This window comes from Labrus mixtus, chromosome 7, assembly GCF_963584025.1.
Source record: "Labrus mixtus chromosome 7, fLabMix1.1, whole genome shotgun sequence".
NCBI lineage: Eukaryota > Metazoa > Chordata > Actinopteri > Labriformes > Labridae > Labrus > Labrus mixtus.
The window spans coordinates 86,416-107,917 of NC_083618.1; the positions used below are offsets into that span (position 1 = coordinate 86,416).

At 41.1% G+C, this 21,502-nt stretch overlaps 1 protein-coding gene across 1 annotated transcript in view; it reads right to left on the reverse strand.

Moving 5' to 3' along the window:
• col7a1 (collagen, type VII, alpha 1) overlaps nt 1-18,940 on the reverse strand; it is a 63,283-nt gene extending 44,343 nt beyond the window's left edge. The window contains exons 1-27 of the mRNA XM_061041892.1: nt 18,675-18,940; nt 11,875-11,947; nt 11,594-11,774; nt 11,327-11,483; nt 11,124-11,217; nt 10,877-11,035; nt 10,601-10,758; nt 9,886-10,015; nt 9,683-9,802; nt 8,330-8,485; nt 8,020-8,139; nt 7,745-7,894; nt 4,801-4,917; nt 4,392-4,538; nt 4,112-4,237; nt 3,861-4,007; nt 3,147-3,269; nt 2,666-2,932; nt 2,187-2,330; nt 1,974-2,105; nt 1,660-1,806; nt 1,257-1,391; nt 1,022-1,171; nt 795-931; nt 538-664; nt 317-460; nt 7-176 (exon numbers count right to left, since the gene is read on the reverse strand). Coding sequence (XP_060897875.1) covers nt 7-176; nt 317-460; nt 538-664; nt 795-931; nt 1,022-1,171; nt 1,257-1,391; nt 1,660-1,806; nt 1,974-2,105; nt 2,187-2,330; nt 2,666-2,932; nt 3,147-3,269; nt 3,861-4,007; nt 4,112-4,237; nt 4,392-4,538; nt 4,801-4,917; nt 7,745-7,894; nt 8,020-8,139; nt 8,330-8,485; nt 9,683-9,802; nt 9,886-10,015; nt 10,601-10,758; nt 10,877-11,035; nt 11,124-11,217; nt 11,327-11,483; nt 11,594-11,774; nt 11,875-11,938 — 3,702 coding nt within the window. The 5' untranslated portion in view covers nt 11,939-11,947; nt 18,675-18,940. The remainder of the gene's footprint in view (nt 1-6; nt 177-316; nt 461-537; nt 665-794; nt 932-1,021; nt 1,172-1,256; nt 1,392-1,659; nt 1,807-1,973; nt 2,106-2,186; nt 2,331-2,665; nt 2,933-3,146; nt 3,270-3,860; nt 4,008-4,111; nt 4,238-4,391; nt 4,539-4,800; nt 4,918-7,744; nt 7,895-8,019; nt 8,140-8,329; nt 8,486-9,682; nt 9,803-9,885; nt 10,016-10,600; nt 10,759-10,876; nt 11,036-11,123; nt 11,218-11,326; nt 11,484-11,593; nt 11,775-11,874; nt 11,948-18,674) is intronic.
• Nucleotides 18,941-21,502: the final 2,562 nt, after the last annotated feature.

The following is a 21,502-nucleotide window of genomic DNA, read 5'->3' on the forward strand; positions in this document are numbered from 1 at the left end:
TCATACCTCTGGTATTCTGGCAACACCACAGAGCAAATCTGCCAGATCAGTATGTACGCTGTCCAATTGTGTTGCACCCCGAGCATACAGAATGTTTTGGGGGCTGCTGTCCGTCACTGCCTGACGCAGCTCCTCAGTATTTGCCTGCTCTATTCCAACTGCTAACACGGTCACACCTAGGAGGCACAAATACACAAAAACTGTACCTTAATATGTTCCATGTTTTCCAGCTTGTTTTAGTCACGGTGCAGTTTAAACTGGATGACAGCAAAACAACAGTTTAGAAAGTGTAACTCTACAGATATCTTCTGCGTACCTGTTGCTCTAAGACTGCTGGCTGCCAGAGTGAGGTTATCAGTCGACTTTTGGTCCGAGATGATAACAACAGCCCCAGGGACCCTCGGCCTGCGTCCAGCTGAGGGGGTCAGGAGGTACTGTCTAGTGAAAGTCACAGCCTCACCTGAAGGTGGAGGCAGACGATATCACAACTGCTGACACACACAGAACCAGGCAGCAAAAGAGAAAACACTAACTGACCGATGTTGTTCCCTTGGCCCTCATCAAAGGGTGTAGACTGGATCTCTTGTAGCAGTGTGTCAGACCTGCTGTGGCGATTAAGCAGGAACCATGTTTTGGGTCTGTAACCATAAACCACAACACCAACCTGGAACAGGTGGAAAAAATCATAAACTTGGGAGTACACAGCTAAAAAAGAGGACCTCATCATTTCTTGTGAGGAAAAAGTTTGTGCATCTCAACACGATGTTTGGAAATCAATCTTTAAGAAATTGTACCTGAGAGTCCCGAGGCCCGATAGTGTTTAGGGACCGCACTGCACTGGTGAGGAGATCCCGCAGAGGTCTTGCCAGGCGAATCCGATCAGTAGACGCCGGCACCAGAAACACGACATCCCCACGACCGCCCACACACACTGTGTCCACAGAAGTTGGTATGGGGATGTAAGGAATCAAAAGGTGTGTCTAAGTATGGTTGAGGTATATGAATAGGAATGTGTTGTTACCAGTGTGTTCATCCACAGAGCTCTCTGTTCCCAGTCCAGTTTGAAAGGTGGGCTGCACGGTGAAGCGATACTGACGGCCCAAACGCAGCCCAGTCACCTGATAGGAAGTGGACGCAGCAGGCAGCGTAACAGACAAGCCTCGCCCAAGATCTGATCAAATGTTTACAGTCAAAAGGATTTTAATGTTGAGTAAACCAATAAAAACAAATGAACTATAATCTGTATGATGTTCTACCTGTCTCGTCTTTCCAGCGTAGAATATATCCCGTGGCACCTCGTAGTGGATTCCAGCTGAGCCTCACAGAATCCTGGGTAACCTCCGCCACTCGTAAAGTTGTGGCAGCTTGTTGGGGGGGAGTGGTGGTACCGGCTGTGTACACGGATGAGGAGAATCAAAATGAGAACATTTTGAGATTTGTCCACATATTGTAAATGTGTTTTAAAACTAGACCAGGTAATGGTAATGATATGTTTCTATCATGACCGATGCACATCTATAATGACTGATGCATAAATATGAGGCTAAACATCCAATAATCCATCCATAGTACTAATAAGACTTGTAAGTCCCTGCATTTTCCATGATTACTTTAATGTTTGAGAACCTTCATGTCTGAACCCAGGCACACTGTACTCACGTGTGGTGACTCTGACAGACACAGGGGTTCCCTGTCTGTTCTGAACTAAAGCCATGACCTGCACATCGTACTGGACTCCAGGGTCCAACCGCTCCAAGTCCACTGCTGTCACATCTCCCCCAACCAGCTGACTCCTCTCTTCACCACCTTCAGCAGCACAGAGTCACATCCATGGGGCATGTTTATACACACTAACTGCCATGACACATCATGAAAAGAACAACTTCTTTCTCTTTAAAGACAAACACCACCATGGCATGTGATACTTATAGAAGAGGATTTAATGACTATATATATATATAGAATAGATTTACCATCGGTCCTCCTCCACACAACACGATAAGCTGTTGCTCCCTGCACACCGACCCAAGTAACTCGGACGACCTCTCCACGAGTCTCCTGGACCTGCAGTGACGTCACGGTCCCGACCACAGTGCGATCTGACTCTGAAGATCAAAACAGGGAACACCCAATAAGTCAAGAAGTCACACCAGCGTACAGCAACAATGTGTATTTTACAGATTCACCTGTTCTGAAGGTCAGAGTGGAAGGACTCCCCTCACGTGAGCCGCTCAGTGAGGAAACTAACACACTGTAGGCTGAATCTGACTGCAGGCCATCGATGGTGTAGGAAGAGACGTCAGCGGCCACGTTACGAACAGATTCAACTCCTGCACGAAGAATACCAAATAAAGAAGTATGAATCCTTCTTCAACTGAAGGTTCATTAGGATAAAAGAGGCTTACCCACATCTTAACACTCTTACTATTCATCATACTGCCCTATAATTATGTATTTGGATTCAACTAATGTGTGTAAAATGACTGAATATAGCGGTTAAGTCGGGCATCGAGAGGGTACAAAGGCTATAGTCCTCGAGCAGGTGGCCCGGGCTTTACAACCCTTGGCACCTTTGCAACATGTCATACCAGTTTCTACCTCTATCCACGTTCCTCTCTCCAAAACAAAAATAAACTTATATATACTGAATATTATTATTGCTAACCATCATCACTGCGCCAAGTGATCTTATAGCCTGTTGCCCGGGTGGATGGTGACCATTCAATGCGAATCCTTTGAGATGTGACTTCAACGATGCGAAGGCCAGACACTGATCCTCCGTTGAGGTTAGTCCGAGCAGACAGTGTGACCGCCTCTCCGACGCGTTGGTCAACCACAGCTGAAACACCGATAACCAGCCCCTCATCTGGTCGCAGGCTGTCTATAGTGAAGGACGTGGCCTCTGCCCCGAGAACACGACTCTGCTCTGCGCCTGCAAGGCAGAACAAAGGGCAAACAAAAGGATGTTTTTTTTTAATTCTGACTTCAAACCAAAAAGAAAAAGAAAGATAAAGCTTCAAAAGTCTGATGCTCCTGTTTTCTAAAGGGCCGTGAGGTAAGATCTAAAAACACGCTATGTTTAACTGAATTTATGACATATTCAAGTAAACAAGATTCAAAAATCACCTACAACAAATGCCACTTACTGTTTCCCTGTCTCCAAGTTACCCTGTATCCTGTTGCCCCAGTAACACCTATCCAGGCAATTCTGAGTCTCCGACCGTTTGCATTTGTCACTCTGAGGTTCGTCACTCTTCCAGCACCTTGCTCTGAAAAACAAGGGCATTCAGGCCTCGTGCAATATTCAAAATAGAAAGCCAGTATTTCACAACTACGATAGAAAAAAAAGTTTAAATAAATGATCACGACCAAGACTTCAGGCTTTCATACAGTATATATTTCAGGTAATTGACTCTTGACTGATTTTATTGTGATGTTTTATTTGGTTTCATATTTTGTTGTGTTGTCTGATTTTCTTTTTTCGTTTTGGTTTATGTTTTTCGGTGATGTTGTCCTTGTGTTTCTTGTCTTCTGTGTGCTCCTGCTGCAAAACAAATCTCCCTTTGTGGGAATAAAGAATCTGAATCTGAATTGTGCCTAATAACCATTCAAGAAGGAAGGAAGTGCGTTAAGTGTGTTTATATTGCACAATAAATGAGGGATAAACAAGTTAGTGACAAATGTCAACATACAAATTGAGGAGAAATGAACCATGGAAATGGTCAAATTAAAACAGCATAACAGGTATAAATGTTTTACAAACTGGGATATAAAGTTTTCATTATCTTATATGGAGCATTCTCCATTTGTGGATGAAAAGCATAAAACAAACAGCACAAGCGTCTCACTGCTGACCCCACCTGGTTTGATGTAGACAGTAACAGGTTCTCCTTCATCTTGTCCCACCAGCGCTGTGACACTGACACCGTAAGACACTCCAACTGTCAGGTCTCTGAGGTCAAGGGTCGTCTGGTTTCCGGGGATACTCCTGATTTCCTCTGATCCCGCTTAAACACACGGTCACACTTTTTTTCAGTAGTTTTCTTTCAAACTTTGGAACTAAAAGTGCATAAATGAATAGTAAGTAAATAAATAAGGAAAGTGAATGTACCATCTGTGTTCAGGATGACGATGCGGTATTGTGTTGCCCCGGTTACACCTGTCCAGCCGAGCCTGACTGTGCTGCCCAGAGACTCCACCACTCTCAGGTTAGAGACCCTCCCCACAGGCTGCTCCTCTGCAACACCAGAGGACAGGGACACTTTTAAAGCAATGATGTCTACACAAAAACACATTTTAAAAGTACTTGTAATATAACTCCTGCACACATTTTGCCGATAAATCAATCCAAACTGAATTCAGGGTTTGGCTAGTCTATCTGGGTCACAGACCTCTGGGTGCGGTAGAGACAGGCGTAGCCTCCTCACGACCTTCATACAGAGTGTACAGTCTGATGATATATTCTGTGTTTGGCTGAAGGCCTGTTATCTCATAGCTGGCAGTGCTTTTAGGGAAGGACAGGGTCTGGACACGACCTCCTGAAGACAAAGCAAAGGTCAAAGGTCAGCACGATAATGTTCACAGTAACTTCAGTGTCAGTTTACACTGTAATACAGTGTTGCTGGCATCAAATTCAAAATGGAATAAAATAATTCTGATGCATTTTTTTGAAGGGTGTATCATCATTACATAATTATAATATGTTCATTTCATCACAGTTATATCTTCTCCATGATGCACAGTGCTGCTTAAAGAAGGGAATGCTTCAAATAAGGTTTTTAAGTCGCATGCACATCTGACCTTCTCCCTCCCTCCACTCCAGGCGATACCCTTGAGACGACTGAATGACTCTCCAGGTGAGGCGAATAGTGGACGGGCCGGTGGTAGCTGCTCTGAGGACCTGCTGCTCCTGACGCTCTGAGAGAAACACACGACATGCAATATAACAATCAAACTCTTTTCACATCAATCCATCCTTAAAAAACATTATGTATTCAAAAATGTTTCTTAAATTGATACTGAAAGTCAATATGTAGAATGAAACAGACATTGGTCACTGTAACTGTTCCCCCTGATCATGCTTGTGAAAAAGAAAGCCCTGCATGTATAATGTAAGGGGATGAAATCCTTTGTTGTTGCACTAATGTACTTTAAAGTTCGGCTAAAGCTAATGAGGATTCAATTTAACAAATGTATTTATCTCAAAGTTACTTTCTTTTTTAGAAAACAATTCCCTTTTTGATGCTTCACCTGGAGGCATTTTCTTTGCTGAGCTGTTGCATCTGTATAGTAACTCAAGTGATTGTAACTTTTAAAGAAACCCACTTGATCTAAATAACTTACGTCTGGTAACTTCACAGACTTTAAGAAAGATTTTTACACAGAACTAGACTGCAGATCTTATCTCTATCCCTTCATAAAAACAAAACACAGGGACCTCAAGGCAAATAAGAATGAATGCAATAGCTTGAAAATCCTCAATCATAATTTTACTGCTTCTCACTTGATATGCTTCTGAATAGTCGATTATGAGAATCCAGAGAAAAATTTGGTCATATTCAATTTTGAACAACAAATCTGATAACTCCCTAAATAGGTTAAGTTACCAAAAGCATTCATCCAAGTCATCTGTAATATCACTGTTTAGATAACTGTTAGCAACCTAACTTAACAACTAGTTAGGAAATGAAGCCTTTCCTTTCGCAATCAGTGAAACTACCAAACAGTAGTGGTAGCTAGAAAGTCATTGTAGCTAATGAGTTACTAAATGTGTTATTAACCTGGAACACGGCCTGATGTCCGTCAACTGTATATTTCTATCCAATGTCTATTCAGCTGAAAATCAATCAGAATCCAACTGACATCAATTTGTTAGGTTCCCTCGAACAAAGCCCCCTGTTGTGTGAAAAGTTTATTAATAATAATAATGTTCAGTGTGGATTCAGTATCTGTCAGATACACTATTGTATAACTGTTATATTTACTTGTTACAGTATGTTGTGTTTATATGCTTTATATATATGGGTTTTTTTCTACATATATACAGTTACTAACAAAAACCATAAAACACATTTACAATGACAAGACACACACAGGAACTCACAGACAGTTTAAACATGTTGAATGGACACATTTGGTACAAAATAAATAACATACACACAAACAATAATCCAGTAAAAAATGCATGCATATATAAATATACGTCACAGACACACACACACACACACACACACACACATACACACATACACACACACACACACACACACACACAGCGGTTTTCTGTTCACCATAACTGGTTCACAAGCCCTAATGCAGCCCAGAATAACTACAGTAAGTAGTTAATCGTGAATAAATATGCATGTCTCTATAAAACAAATATGAACCCAGTCAGATGCGGTATTTCACACATCCACATTCCCATGCTACACATGCTAATGCCAGAACTTTCACGGTTCAGAGAGCTGTTGTGAAATGATACAAAAACTCCTGACTGTTTTGATGACGTGCCAATATCTGATCATTGGCAGCGCACTAAATTAAACACACAGTACCACTCCTCTGCCCTTAGGCTGCAGGTGTAGTGGACCATCACGCTGAAAAGAGAAATGCACACCTTGGCAAAGAATAAAGTATTCACACAGGTCAGTGAGACCAGACAAATAGTTTCTCTTTCATACTGCATGTGGCCACAGGGCTCTCTGCTCGTCCGTGTGATCAACATAAATCAGCAGACAAATGTCAGTGTGGAGCACACAGGCCAAAGAACAAAGTCCCAGACCAGTGTCAGAGCATCTGGTACCAGCTGATGTCCCCCATGAGCCTGAGAGCCAGACTAAACACTAACAAGTTCAACAACGTGTACACACTGTGCTCTTGATTGATTCAATTCTATTGAAGTGGTTGAAAATGTGGAAGAAGATAAACACAACAACATAGACATTTTTCAAAAATCTGATTTTTACAGGATTATGTTTTAATGGTAGGTATCCTGCATTATAATGATTTATATGTAAATAAACTTTTGGGTTTCATACAATTTGGTCCCTACTTAAAGCACAAAAAAAAAAGAACATTTTTTCCTAATGAGAAGGAGCAGCCAGCTCATCTCAAACCACAGACACAACAAACTGTTATTACTAAACTGGTTCACACAGGAACAAACAAGAGAGAAAGAAGTTTGGGAGTAAACTGTATGTAGCACGCTGTGTATATCACAACTCTTTGACAGAAGAACTGGAACACACACAAGTTTTCATTCAAATAACATCCCGAACTTTGAGACTCCACATGGGCATTACTCACAGGAGACAGATGGTGTGTGTGTATAATGAGTGTGTAGGTGTACTAGAAATGTTCCTTAAACAGAGCTAAACAGTAACACATGTAGGTTTTTAAAATTAGAGACAAACATCTGCAAAAGTTGTTGGCCATCTTCTGCCTTTGCTTCCTGTTCCTTTAGTTAGCAGGGCACATAAGAAAGAAGGGAACCAGAAACTAGTAAATGATAAAACAATAAATGGACTTGTACTATAGCACGAGTCTTCTGACCTCTCAAACCACTGATACAATACATGTCACATTAACCCATTCACACACTGATTGCAGAGGCTGCTACAGAAAATGCCCAACTGCCCAGCAGTTCCATCAAACTTATATATCTGACATATCTGAGTGCAGAAACTTGTACGGCAGAAAAATGTGATAACAATAAATAAATGTTCAGTACTGAAAGCACACCTACCTATCTTGAACCTGGCTGTTGCTACAGGCCCCTCAGTGTTTCCCTCATACAGGGGGATGATTGTGATGATGTACTCTGTGTCGGCCTGCAGTCTGGACATGGTGTGAAACTCACTGTCACCAGGGACCTCCACCGTCTCCACGTTTCGACCTTTGTAAACAGAAAAACAAGAAAAAATTGACTTGTATACAAATATGTAAAAAAAAAAAAAAAAAAAAGATGCTGACTGTGACAAATGCAAGATGTTGTTTAAAGTTTTAAGTTTTTTTCCGGACCTGTAAATGGTCCCCAGACCAGACGGTACGCCCGCGCACCAGTGACGCCTTTCCACCGCACGCGAACGCTGCCCTCCGACTCCGTCTCCACAGATAGCTGCTGAACTGCATCGAGGCGCACTGACACACACACACACACAATTTCAATAACACTATAACAGGATACAGTATCACTTTATGAAGAGAACATAGCATGTATCTTACTCCTTTTTAACTTGAGTGAAAACGAGTATTATATAATGACTTGTGTTTAACATATTTTACATCATCCTATTACTGCACAAATGGCATTTTCAAAGGGGGGTCTCACATGTTCGGGCATTGAGGATGGACGGGGACGCAGAGTTTCTGGGGAACAGCGGGTAGAGGCTGATGACGTACTCCGTGTCGGGCTGAAGAGACTCCAGCGTGATGGAGTTAGAGTCTGCAGACAAAGACTGCTCCAACAGCTGAGCGGCTGGCTGACCTGCTCTTCCAATCACACAAAAGAGATGGAGATCAATTAGTGCACAGAGTTACAGTCTGTCGTCAGACAAATGAGCTGACAACAAGCTGTTCATTAAGTTTACCTCCCTCACTTCTGTGTACAAAGGTTGGCTTTAAGCCAGCTGTAGATTAATGAGTGTTTGTGTTGTTTGCATATGCATGTAATGTATCTGCTCAGGTGTGTGTCAGTTTCTGTTTGTTCTCTGTCAAACGTACACACTTGCCAGGTAGAGGGAGAAACAGATACGAACAGCACACCTCTCATGAGTGGGTATCTCAGAATACCCACAGATCTTATTTAAATACTCTCACGCAAGCTCCATGTGAGACTGGCACTCCTGCCACAGGTTCAGAAGGAGAAAGTGTTTATATCAGCCCTCAGGGGCCACTTTTCTCTTCTCCTGAATCATGCCATAAGCACCCAGACACCCTTACAGCACTGTGATCCGTGCCACACCCTGTCTCTAAAACACCAGGATAAAGGGTGGAGATCCTTGACATCAGTATGAGTTTTTACTATCTATGTTACTTCAATAATGGTGATGATAAAAATGTATTTGATATTTAAGGTAATGAATGGGCAATAAAAATCCTCACTGACAGTCAGAGCCCGAGGGAGCCGAGGTGTTAGAGAAGCTCATGTTCCTGTACTCAGCCTTAAATGCTGTACATTCTTGACATGTCTCAAACTGGCTACCAGCAGGCTATCCACTCCTGCAGCTTCTTTCACTTTAACCATCCGTCATTCTGCCAAGATTATTTGTAAGTGACAAGATAACTCTGTCAGCAGTCAACAGAGCATAAAGATTATTTTGTCCATTTTTTCAAAGTGAAAAAAGAGATGTTGCTGCAATGCACTTTGAATTCTGGGTCTTTAATCTCAGATTATGTACGATTCAAAGTTGAAATTCATTTTGTCTTGTATTGTCAGATGTATGGACATGTGTTGAAATGTTTATCTGTATGTTTGTTCTTGTATAAGATTAAACTAACAGTAAAAGTGTTGCCTTTGTCTATATGTTATTTAAAAGTGTAGTGTATGATTAGCTAAAACTTCCCCCTACAAATTTTTGGTCAGTATTTTTTCCTTTTAATGTATACCCTCAATGTATTTTATTTTTAATTTATATTTAAATTACTTGTAGAGAACGGAGACAGATATATTAGTGTGCCTGACCTCGTGGTCCATAAGTGAGTCTGTAGCCCTGGAAAGGAGAGGAAGGCTGATCCCAGCCCACAGACAGAGAAAAAAAGCCAGCCTGGACCAGACGTAGACTGGAGACCCCTGGCAAAGACCCTGTATGTGATGAAAATAAGACATTGCAAGTGAAAAAAAGAGGTTGTGTTTTGGCAGATGTAGTTTAGGTGTCATTTACTCACTGGTTCTTTGCTTGGCAGAAACAGACTCTCCCACACTGTTGGGGTATTGGGCGATGACGGTCACCAGGTAGTCGGTTCCTGATCTCAGCTCTCGTGCAATAAAGTTCCTCTGACTGGCAGGTAGAGTCTCCTGCAGGTGCAAAGGAGGGGTCATCTCTGTAAACATTGACGTCTCAAACAAGTTATAGCATAGTCGACGACAGATACATAATGACAGATGGCTGCCAGGGAATACAGAAGGGAATTTCACCCTTCACCTTGCCAAAATGTAATCTCTACAGCACCTACGTGAAGAAGATCCACCCATTAGACGTGTTTATACTCAGCCTGAATTGAAGGTAAGCGTTTCTGGAAGAAGCAGGACTGAATTTGGCTCCACAAATTGCAATTTGCTACTTGAATCTAGGTCATACAAATACTGATCATCATGCATCAGAAATATCTGTCAACACCTGGGCTGCTTCCCAATACCCTGACTTCTATATTATTTAGTGTTTCAGAGAAATATTTACTAAGCCCCAATACACACACATACTGTATGTCAGTTTGCCAAAAACACCAGGATCCAGCATGAAACCCATCCAGTTGAAGATATGTCAAATCAAGAACTGTGCCCCAAAGCAAACTAGAAAAACAAATGACTGTGACAGTTGTATGCACTATATGCAGTAAATCAGTAAAAACTAAGTGACTTGGACTGCAGCGGGTGACCCACCTGACGCAGTTCAGAGGTTAAAGGCTGACCCAGGCCAGAGAGGGGGACATACTGGACCACGTAACCACTCACAGGCCCCCCCGCCTGACTCCAACGAAACTTCAGAGCATCAGACGTCTGGCTTGTGAACTGGATGTTGGACGGACCAGAAAAAGCCTCTGAGTGGAGGACAAAGGGGAGAGGAGACCAGAGCAGAATAAGAAACAGACCAAATGAAATGTATTGGTTACTGTTTATGTTTCATTATACTAAACTGATATTAGTAAACACACATACCGTCACTAGCGTACACTCCTCCTGCTTTTGAACACACTCTGGGGCTCACAAGGGGAAGAAGTGTGTTCAGTAGTTTAAAGTCCCCAACAAAGGAGGTGAAGTCACTGCTGGGCTGGGAGGAGATCTGAGCCAATTCATTCCTGTCTGCACTTTTTATACCTGACAAACACAAACGAATTGGAGCAAAAAAAGAAATCACAACGTCTGATCAGAATGAGAGTACTTTGAGTCAGAAAGGACAACCTACCAACTGCAAAAACATGCACTCCTTGACTGCGTAGCTTCTGAGCTGGTTCCTGCACACTGTCCTGTGACTTCCCGTCTGTGATCAGGATCGTGATCTAGAAGTCAAATAAGACCCACAGGTAGAATTAGACACAAAACAAAATACATGTGTCATAAATGAAGCTCTGTATTTCTGAAACATGAAAGAACAGCTGCTCCTCAGACCTTCGGGACATCCCGGCTGGACGTAGGGTTGAAGAAGTTATCAGCGACAAACTTGAGACCAGCACCAGTGCGTGTGTTTCCCCCCTTATAGTTCAGATCCTGCACGGCGTTGACCAGCTCAGTGCCATTCAGGTAGGTAGTAAATGTAAATTCAACTCTAGAGGGTGAGAGATTGTGCATCCATATTTAATTCTGTACCTGCAGTGAGATTGCTCTGTTATTTCAGGGACAGGAAAGGCATGATCAAATATTAATCCCGTTATTCACCTGGAGGTGTCACTATACTGAATGGCCCCAAACCGTATCCCTGACTCGCTGACAGCACTTGCAAATGGCTTTACGATTCCAGCCATAAAGCCTTTGACCTGCAGAAAGTTCACTCTGCCGATACTGGAGGAGCCATCGACCAGAAAGACAATATCTGCTGCTATCACATTATTACACCTGCCTGTAAGCACAAGTGTTGAGGATGACAGGTGAGCACATAAAGATCAACTCCGTGTTCATCTGTCAACACACAAATACATGAAGGAAAGATTATTTTATACCCTGAGCTTCAGTCTGTGTAAAGGAGGAGAGGAGGACAGCCACAGTGAATACCCAGCTCCACATCTTCACAACCTGCACACAGAAAAGATATTCTATTATTAGAACTCAAACAAATCCAGCTCATTTATTAGAAACAGTTACAACATCATGATATTATCTAAAATAGATCCAATGTGCAAAATATTATTTTCCGAGAAAATGCTTGCAGACTTTGAGGAGTCTTGTTTCTGTTCGCTCTCTCCCTTCTTCTTCTGTCTTTATGTCTTCAGCTCATATTAAGTCTCTGTGTTAAACTATCCCCTCCATCCCACAGCTACTTACTATTTATCCACATTGAATTTCCTGTTTCTGCTAGTTGCATGATCTTGTCACTTTCCTGTTCAGCTGCATCCCATTAGTCTTTTTTTTCCCGGCACATGTTGGGTAGAGAAGTTCTGTCCTGTTTTTGTCTGATTGTCTGTGTGGCTTTAGAGTTTCCACCATTGATCATGCCTGTACCTGCTCTGACCCACCTACCAGCTTTGATTTCCTGCCAAACCTGCCTTTGAACATGTTTCTTGGTTTAAATGTCTGTCTCACCACCAATGAAGTTTATTTTAATATTCAAGTCAAGCTTTATCAGTCTGCCCAGGTTCTGTTTATAATTGTGTTAGCATTGTAGCAGTACTGTGAATGACCAAGCCTTAATCTAGCAGAATAACACAAACTTGAGCACGTATTGAAAGTAGAAGAAGGGAGGGATATGTAGTGTTTTAGAGCATAGCTGATCTGTGTGAGTATCACCTAAACACACATTCACATAGTTCAGAACTCTGCAAAGTGCTAGTAGGGTTGGTACATAATAATCCCTCTAAATACCCAGAAACTACAATCACAAACATTTACATCTGTTGTGCTGTCATTTGTACACAGTTAAAATTTTTATTTGGGTCATAAATTATGATCCAAACACAAAATAGAAAGCTACCATTTAATGGTGAGTTGCATTTTATAAAGGTCTTAACATCACCTTTGATGATGATGTCATTAAAAACAGCAAGGGAAATTATCACATGTGCTTTTTCTATGAAAAAATGGTTTAATACTAGCAGATGCTTTATAGGCATTTTAATAAAGACGGGACTACTTAATTATAAGCACAGTTATCACATAATAACTGAGTGCACTGTCATCCACTGAAAAACATAAAACCTTTGAGACTGCAATTTTTGGGCTCACTTCTGACACCAATGAACTTTTTCAAAACACTTGGCAATAAGAGTATATGTTTATGTTTTACCTATCTCTGCTTACTAGACCTGATTTTATTTCATCATGTGTGCTGTCCTTAAGATTTGCATGTTTTTGATTGCACTGCTTTTCTAAAAAAAAGAAAAATCTGACTTTATAATGACTCAAGATTTATGTGAGCATTTCAGAACAGTCACGTCACTTCCCTTAAAAACTGTGAAAAATTCAATAACTGACTTTCCTTCCTACAATGTTACGACGTGGTTGTCTGATTTTAACTCACAATAATTATGTTCCAGCAGTTAAACCACAGGCTTTAGCTCTTTCTCTGTGACTTAACTGCATGCTGTAGAGACCCCCACACTCCTCTACACACTGAAAATAACATCAACAACATCAACAATCTAAAAACCATTGAACACATGAACGGTGTAAGCATAAGTGCACATGTGATTTAAATACTTTGGGGCATCTCAATCGAGCAATGTTGACACTATTTACAAGTCCATGAATGGATTTTATTGTAAATTATTGTAGATACATCTAAAAGTATATATACTGTCATCTAAAACACAAAGAAGAAAATGTGCAGAAAAACACAAACCTATAACGTAAAGTTTCCTCTACATTGTCTCCCCGTCCTCTTTCCTCTCATCACAGCAGATAAATGGCCTTTGGTCAGAGTGAGGAGGATCAGACTGTCAGAGCATACTCCACATCAGCTTCAGACTTCACTACTGTAATCAACGCCAACTCACAGATTGTGTGTCTGTCTTTGGTTACTATGTGTCTGGAATGCAGATGCCAGAACCTTGGACAACATGTACCAGTCTAAAAAAATGAAACAGACTTTTGCTGGGTTTTTTTAGACCCCGTGTAAAAGATGTTCTCAATCTGGACTCTGTGTTTTGGCCCGTGTCATCTCAGGTTACAGCGTCACTGACGACAGCTATAACCCTCAGCCAATTTCAGTTCAACTTTGATCAAGTAAAGAAATCCATACTGATGTTTGGGACCAGCTCTCTTCATAACAACTTCTATTAGATTCACCTTTTTACATTGCACGACACAGTGGCTTCTGCAAATAGCTGACAGATGTTGACCAAACCTCTGATCTACTCTGTAGAGCTCAAATTGTTAAAGTAAAGATTTTCAGCAGCAAACCCATGAGAAATCGCTTAGGAAGATGAAACCAAATGTATATTAGAAGCGGGATAACCGAGATGATGTTCTAAACATATAAAGGAATGTAAAGAATATCAATGTCATCTGAAATTAGCTCATTTTCATTTCTTGGCATTTTCTGACCCAAATCAGACCAGAGTGCCTACGCCAGAGCCTGCCCACATGAAAGACAGTTGTAGTCGACACATGCTGACAGGCTTGATAACATTCACAACAGACACAAAATTACATTAAAGGACATTGTATATGAAGTTTATTACAGCTTACAGCCTCCACCACACTAGGTAAACATTCCCAAGATGAATGGATTGTGTTGTCCTTGACGTTTGGAAACACATACATTCTTAAAATATTTCCTCTTAAGATGAACAAGATAATATCACTGCCATACCATAATCACAGCTAGTGGACAGCCAGTAGCATGTTAGCTTGGCTTAGCATGAAAAGTGAAAAAAGGGGGGAGCAGCTAGTCTGGTCCTAGCAACACAATCCATGAGCCTACCAAGAGTTCTAAAGCTGGCTAAGTAAAGGGTCATATCTCTGATTTGTACTGTATAAAACTTAAATTTACAAATTACATTGAGGTTTAAATTGCTACAACTAGCCAAACAATGTTTGGCAGAATACCACAAGGCCATTGCTTAAAAAAAAGAAAAAAGATGAAAATACAACAAGCTGTAGCATGTGAATTTGTAATCTTTAGATGTGCTGTTAGGCAGACCCTGGACATAGCCTGCATGCTAGCTGTCAGGCACACTAGCAATCTTTATGCTTAACTAAGCTAAGCTAACATTAGCATATTCTGGTTGCTGACTTATTGCATAACAGTAAGTAGTTCTTATCTGATTACAGTGAGAGTGCTTACTTTGAATAATGTTAAAATATTTAGTTAAGGATAAATGTTCTGTTAAGTATGGGAGCGCCTTTTGTTTTTCAAAAACATTGTGTGTTCAACACTTACTACACAGTACTGCAGTACTTGCATTAAAAACATGCAGTACTGAAAATAGGCATGGGAATCTGCTTTCCTTCTCCTCTTTTAATTTGTTCAAGAATGAAAACTTTCAGACACAGCCTGAAGCCAGAAACTCATAATTACCCTTAAATGTTTGTTCCCACTGAAAGAGCCTACAAACCAAACTGTTTCTGAGCTTTTTGTCCCACACATGCAGCTTAATATGTTCCAAAGGTCCCTTTGCCTTTTAAAGATTGAAAGTACCTATTCTAGGACTTCTACCTATAAAAAAAAAAAATCATGTACAATTAGCTTCTGACAAACCACACCAGCTTGCTCACCTCTTATGTTATTTTTCCCCTGTGAGGAATCTAATGAAATGATGTTTAAAGTAAGCAAGCCAGGAGTTGAGACCACAGTATCTACCCACAGCATAATCTATTCTGAGCAGGTCCATATAAGCTAACTCAACATTTCATAATTGAAAGGCATTAATGATTCAAAGGCCATTAAAAACGCCAGCTGAAGACTAAATCAAGTGGCAGTAAATATTCAAAAGACTGGAGTTGTGTTCCTTTCTTAAACTTCCTGCCACCTCATCAACAAACCACAGACCCATTTTAGGTCTTTGTCAAATCTGTATTCTCATACAAGTAAAGATGTTAATGGTGTACATTAAACCTTGATACTAGCGGTGGCATACCCTAAAAAAACACATCAGCTATATTCTAATTACCCTGTATGGATATAATGTGTTTTCTATCGTACAGCCCAGTTCTGGTTAATCCTCGTAAAACATGACTGCTGAGGAATGTCACAGGTATACAATGATTTTCAACATGTAACTGCATTATTTAGTGCCCTCAACATTTCTAATTAACAGGTGAGATTGTTTTGGAGAGATTTATTCAGCTCCAGTTGATAACATTGTGAAAGATTAACCCTGAAGGAAACTTAAGGTTAAAACAATCCACAAGGACCAGCAACGAGCTGAGTTGCATCTTCTGTTTTTGAGCCAGAAGAATTGATTCAAGGTGAAATAATAAGTACATTTTTGAGTTTTTTTGCGCTAATAAAAAATTAAGTCGGATTTGTTCATAAACTGGCTCCATTGCCAGATGATGTAATTTCTGATGTAGGTATTGAAACAGCTCAAAATAAAACTTTTACAATATACAATGAATGAAATAACTCAGTAACTACATCACATGTTCATTCTGAGACTTAACTACTCCCACATTCATCAAGTTTTTATGAAGTACTGTCCTTGGGCCGCACCACCTGGTGTTTTAAAAAGATGTAGTAACTGGTTCAGTGCTGACCACACAACTACAGGCCACCTGGGAATCAAACCGAATGCAAATAGTTCAAAGGTCAATGACACATTGGCAAAGTGCTACTCAGAGCCTAATCAAAATCAAATGAGGTCTTAAAGGGGAAAATAGAAAATAATCCAGTACTGACAGCATAAAGAGAATGATTTTCCTTGAACAGGAAGACATAGAGATAAGGACTCGTCCTTAAGAGCCTCTGGTGGGAGCTATGCTGAGTCTGGGCTTGGCTCTCTGAAAGCTCTGCTCAGGCATGATCACAGGGCTGTGGTTTAGTACAGATGCCATTCTCCCAGGGGGGCGACAGGCCACAGGCCACTGCAATGTGACAGAGTGCAGAATTGTGTAAGAGCCAGGCTCCCTCAGCACAACATCAACCCAGGGACAGCCAGTGACACATGTGGACGGGGAGATGGAGGGGTCAAAGGGGGATGGGATGTCACAGTAAATTACCAAAGTCTTTCAAATCTGCTCACACACCAGGATTTCAAGTACTCGGAAGCCACGAGCTGCAGGTCACATGAACAGAGGAGTTGGACTCTGAGGCTGTCTGGGAGTCTAAAACAGGAAGGACTGTAACCCTGTCACCTTTGACTTCCACCCTCAGGTCAAGTACAGCACCTTTTGCTTCAACTAATAATGGATTATCAGTCAGTTTCTTTATCTATTCCAAACAAAATTTCTATAAAAAAAAAAATAAGCTTTTGAAAATCTTCCCTGACCCTTTGTTGGAACAAGTTCAAGGGAGTTACTGATTTAATACTTCTTAAGTATTTCACAAGCTTTGTATTGTTGTGAAAAAGAGCCAGATGGACTAAATCAGGGGAATAGCTGCATCAATGGTTTATGCTTCTCATTCAAAGACATGAATGAACTGAGATGACAAGTCAATATCTCCTAAAGATGGTTTAATCCAACATAAACACAGTTGAGAGCCATGTTAGCACCAACAAGTCACAATATCCCCTTACATGACAAGTGCCTTCAATTTTTTTTAAATGCCCCATTGTTTATCAAATATTTAAATCTAAACCTTGCATGAAAACAAAGTCCTCTTTCTAAACCTCAAGCTAGGATAATAAAAAAATGTCCTGTTTCAAACACACATCAAACACACAGTAATGAGAATCAGTCCTCCACAGATGACACACTTGGGATCATTCCAGACTGCAATCCTCTAACATAGTGGCACGCCAAAAGATTAATCAAGCAAGTCTGCAACAATGCAGTGAATGAAAAGATGAGAGAAGAGGGAGGGTTAAGGTGGGGCATAGACAAAATGTCTAATCAGTCCTAATAAAGGGTGTTGAGATTTGAAGGGGATTTCTTGCCTTTGCGTGAGGTAAACCACAGCAAAGACACCGATGCCCTCAGGAGTGAGTGGAAACAAATGAAGATACAAAGACAGTAGAGGAAGCAGAGGAGTGAGATTCACTTCCTCTGTGCAGCATCATGGTCTGTAGAAAGCGAAGTGCCCAATCACAAAATGAGTTCAGCTGAGGTCAATGTGCTTGTGTATCCCCCACTGCCCTGTGCAACTGTAATGAAGACTAATGCAAGCAGTGTCTGCAAGGGCAAAAGAGTAGGCTTAGGCTATTACAGGTTTTACTGAGTTGTTCATTCTTTAATTTAAAAATGAATTACATGTTTTTCTATCTTAGAATCCAGGGGAATAGTATGAGAAACTGAGCTTTCACAAAGCTGATTATATTAATAGGATTAAATGTCAGTAAGGTTGAAAAAAGAGGCGATGAATGCTCTGCTCGGTCTTGTTCAAAGTCAAGTTTTTTGCTGCAGGGAGAGCAATAGGCTATTCAGTGATAAGACGTCTATAGGTTCAGCAGGCAATAAGAGATAATCGCGCACCAGCATATACTTGCTGAGTCAATTAATTTCCATCCATCCATGAGTGATACGCAGACATATCACCATTAAGCTATGCCCCTGTAGCCTTTACTTCAGAAATACATCTTTACAAACTGTGCGCAACTCCTGCCCTATCAGCAGCACTCCCTTTAATTTCACAGAATTAGTGCGCATTAGAGTTGGTACATAACCCAGCACAGATCCTCCTCTCCCCGCTTCTGCTTCACCTTACCTGGGGATCTCTGCTCCGAGCACTGGGCAACAGTCTGCCGCTCCCCAACTTTCCACCTGTGGCATATCCAGCACTGTCTCTCCGTGAAGTGTCTGGACACACACAAAAGTGATGTTAATCCCAGTCACCGGTGTCACAACTTCAAAATGCTCAACAAAGCAACTCCACGATCATGCACTGCAGCTCAATACGTGAACTTGTGTTGGTGCATCCCACGGGAGACTGTCAGCAGCAGTGTAAACGCTATTTCTGATTCCTGAGGCTGCCTTGAAAAGCGTGGGCTGAACACAAGCAGCAGCAGAACAGTCCAGACTTGTTCGGATGCCTGAAGGGGAGTCCTAAGCTCTCCCTTTCTCTTTTTTTCTCTGTTTGCCTCTTGTCCCTCCCTGCTCCTGTCTGTAAGCAACGCAGGTTACCAAGTAAAACAGAAACATAAAAGCCTAATAATTCCGTTACTTATTCAGGTAAAGCGGGAAACTCAGGGTCACACGATTTTACGAATTGTCTTATTTTCACGGTAAAGCTACAGTAACCTGTTTGTAGTAGGCTATTAGATGTTCATATAAATATACAAAATAGCACGTAACATTTTTGGCATGATACCAATCCTGAGTTAGCTAACTAGTAAAAGACAACTGAATACAGCTTGGGTACGAAACAAGCTACCTTAGGCTACAGTTGATAATCCATTGAAATATCAACAAGCTATTAACTGATAAATAATAGGTTGGAAAATGTTAAAAAATCTTGCTAATGTTAAATATAGCTGTGTATAGCTATGTTAGCTTGTAATGTGTAATCATGTAGTTTTACCTTGAAATGTGCCCGGTCTTCTGTGTTTCAATGTCCATTTTTCTTGTCTTTAATGGAGAAGTGGTTATATGACAAATCTTAAGACATTTTAAGAGCATTTGGCCATGTTGTCTGACATATTCTAATTGATACAAATTTAGATGATGTCAGAAAAAAATGGCCATCATGTCAAAATGGTCAATAGGCCTTTTGTCAAAGCAGATATTTTGACTTTTATTGGCAGGAAAAGCCTAGGTGTAAATGGTTAATGGACTTGAGCTTGTGTAGCGCTTTTCTACGACGGAGGATTAGGGCCACGTTAAAAAAAAAAAAATTAAATACGAGATTAAAGTCGTAAATTTACGAGATTAAACTCATAAATTTACGAGTTTAATCTCGTAAATTGACGAGTTCGAGACCAGCCTGCGCGATAATGATGAAAGTAGAAGTCTTAAAGTCTTTAAAGAATAAAGTCGTTGTTTTAGTCTATATCAGAAGAGCAGCAGCATCCTGTTGTCAAATGACGAACATGGAGCATCTTGTCCTAAAGGTTTCACGAATAAGGAAATAGGATACTTCCTTGTGTAGTCGGTAAAAACAGTAGAGAGAGAAGTTTTCACTTCAACTTGTAAGACCTTGTTTATCTGTAAAATGATGAACAGGACACAAACTGTCTCTGCACATGAGACACTTTAACAAGGCAGACAGATAACAGACACAAATAGTTGTGTTGGAGCTTTACTTATGCAGATATGAAACTATCAATCAATCAATCAACTTTTATTTGTATAGCGTCAACTCATAACAAGTGTTATCTCGAGACACTTTACAAGAAGCAGGTAAAATACCTTACTCATTGTCTGTTAACATTACAAAAGAGCAGGTAAAAAGACCTTACTCATTGTTATGTTACAAAAAGCAGGTAAAAGACCTTACTTCTTGCTATATTACAAAGATCCGGCCTATCCATCATGAGCACTTTAGCAAAGCAGCAAAAGTTACAGTGGTAAGAAAAAACTGCCTTATTAAAAGGCAGAAATCTTCGGCCGGATCCCCGGCTCATGACGAAACAGTCTTCACAGGCCTAGACTGCGCCGGGCTTGGAAAGGGATAGGGGGAGAGATGGGATAAGATGCAGGAAGAGGGATAGAGAGCAAGGGGGTGGGGGGAGGTAGACCGTCCATCAGCAATCCGGTGGGGAGGGGAGGGGGTGTGGGGGGTTGTTCTGGCAGGCCGCCAACCCACGATCCGGTGGGGAGGGGGTAGTGGTGGGGTGGGGGTTGTTCTGGCAAGCCGTCAACCGACGATCTTGAGGAGCCTAGGAGAGCTCAAGAGCTCCCAGGAAAGTAGGTGGTTAGTGACTGAGATTTATAGATAGATACATGCAGTAATATGATGTACTGTATATGCAGAGAGAGAGAGAGAGAGAGAGAGAGAGAGAGAGAGAGAGAGGAGCTCAAGGTGCCAGTTCCCCCGGTAGTCTAAGCCTATAGCAGCATAACTAAGAGCTGGTCTACACCAGCACCAGCCCTAACTATAAGATTTATCAAAAAGGAAAGTTTTAAGTCTAATCTTAAAAATACAGACTGTGTCTGCCTCCCGGACCCCGGCTGGAAGGCGGTTCCAGAGGAGAGGAGCCCGATAACTGAAGGCTTTACCCCCCATAGTACACTTAGAGACTGTAGGTACCACCAGCAGGCCTGCACATGCTTTTGGCACATCATCATCTTCACATTGTCATAAAATATCAACACCCTGAAATGATACTGCAAGAAACTGAAGAAAGAACCACACTGACTTGGAGGAAGCTGTCTGCAGAGGAAAATACTTTAAGAGTTCTACTTTCATTATTTTGCGCAGGCTGGTCTTGAACTCGTTAATTTACAAGATTATTCTCGTAAATTTACGAGTTTAATCTCATAAATTTACAAGAATAAAAAAAAATTATAATAATTTAACGTGGCCCTAATCCTCTGTCGTACTTTTCTGATCTTCTGACGACTCAAAACGCTTACACTGAATGTCACACCTAACCC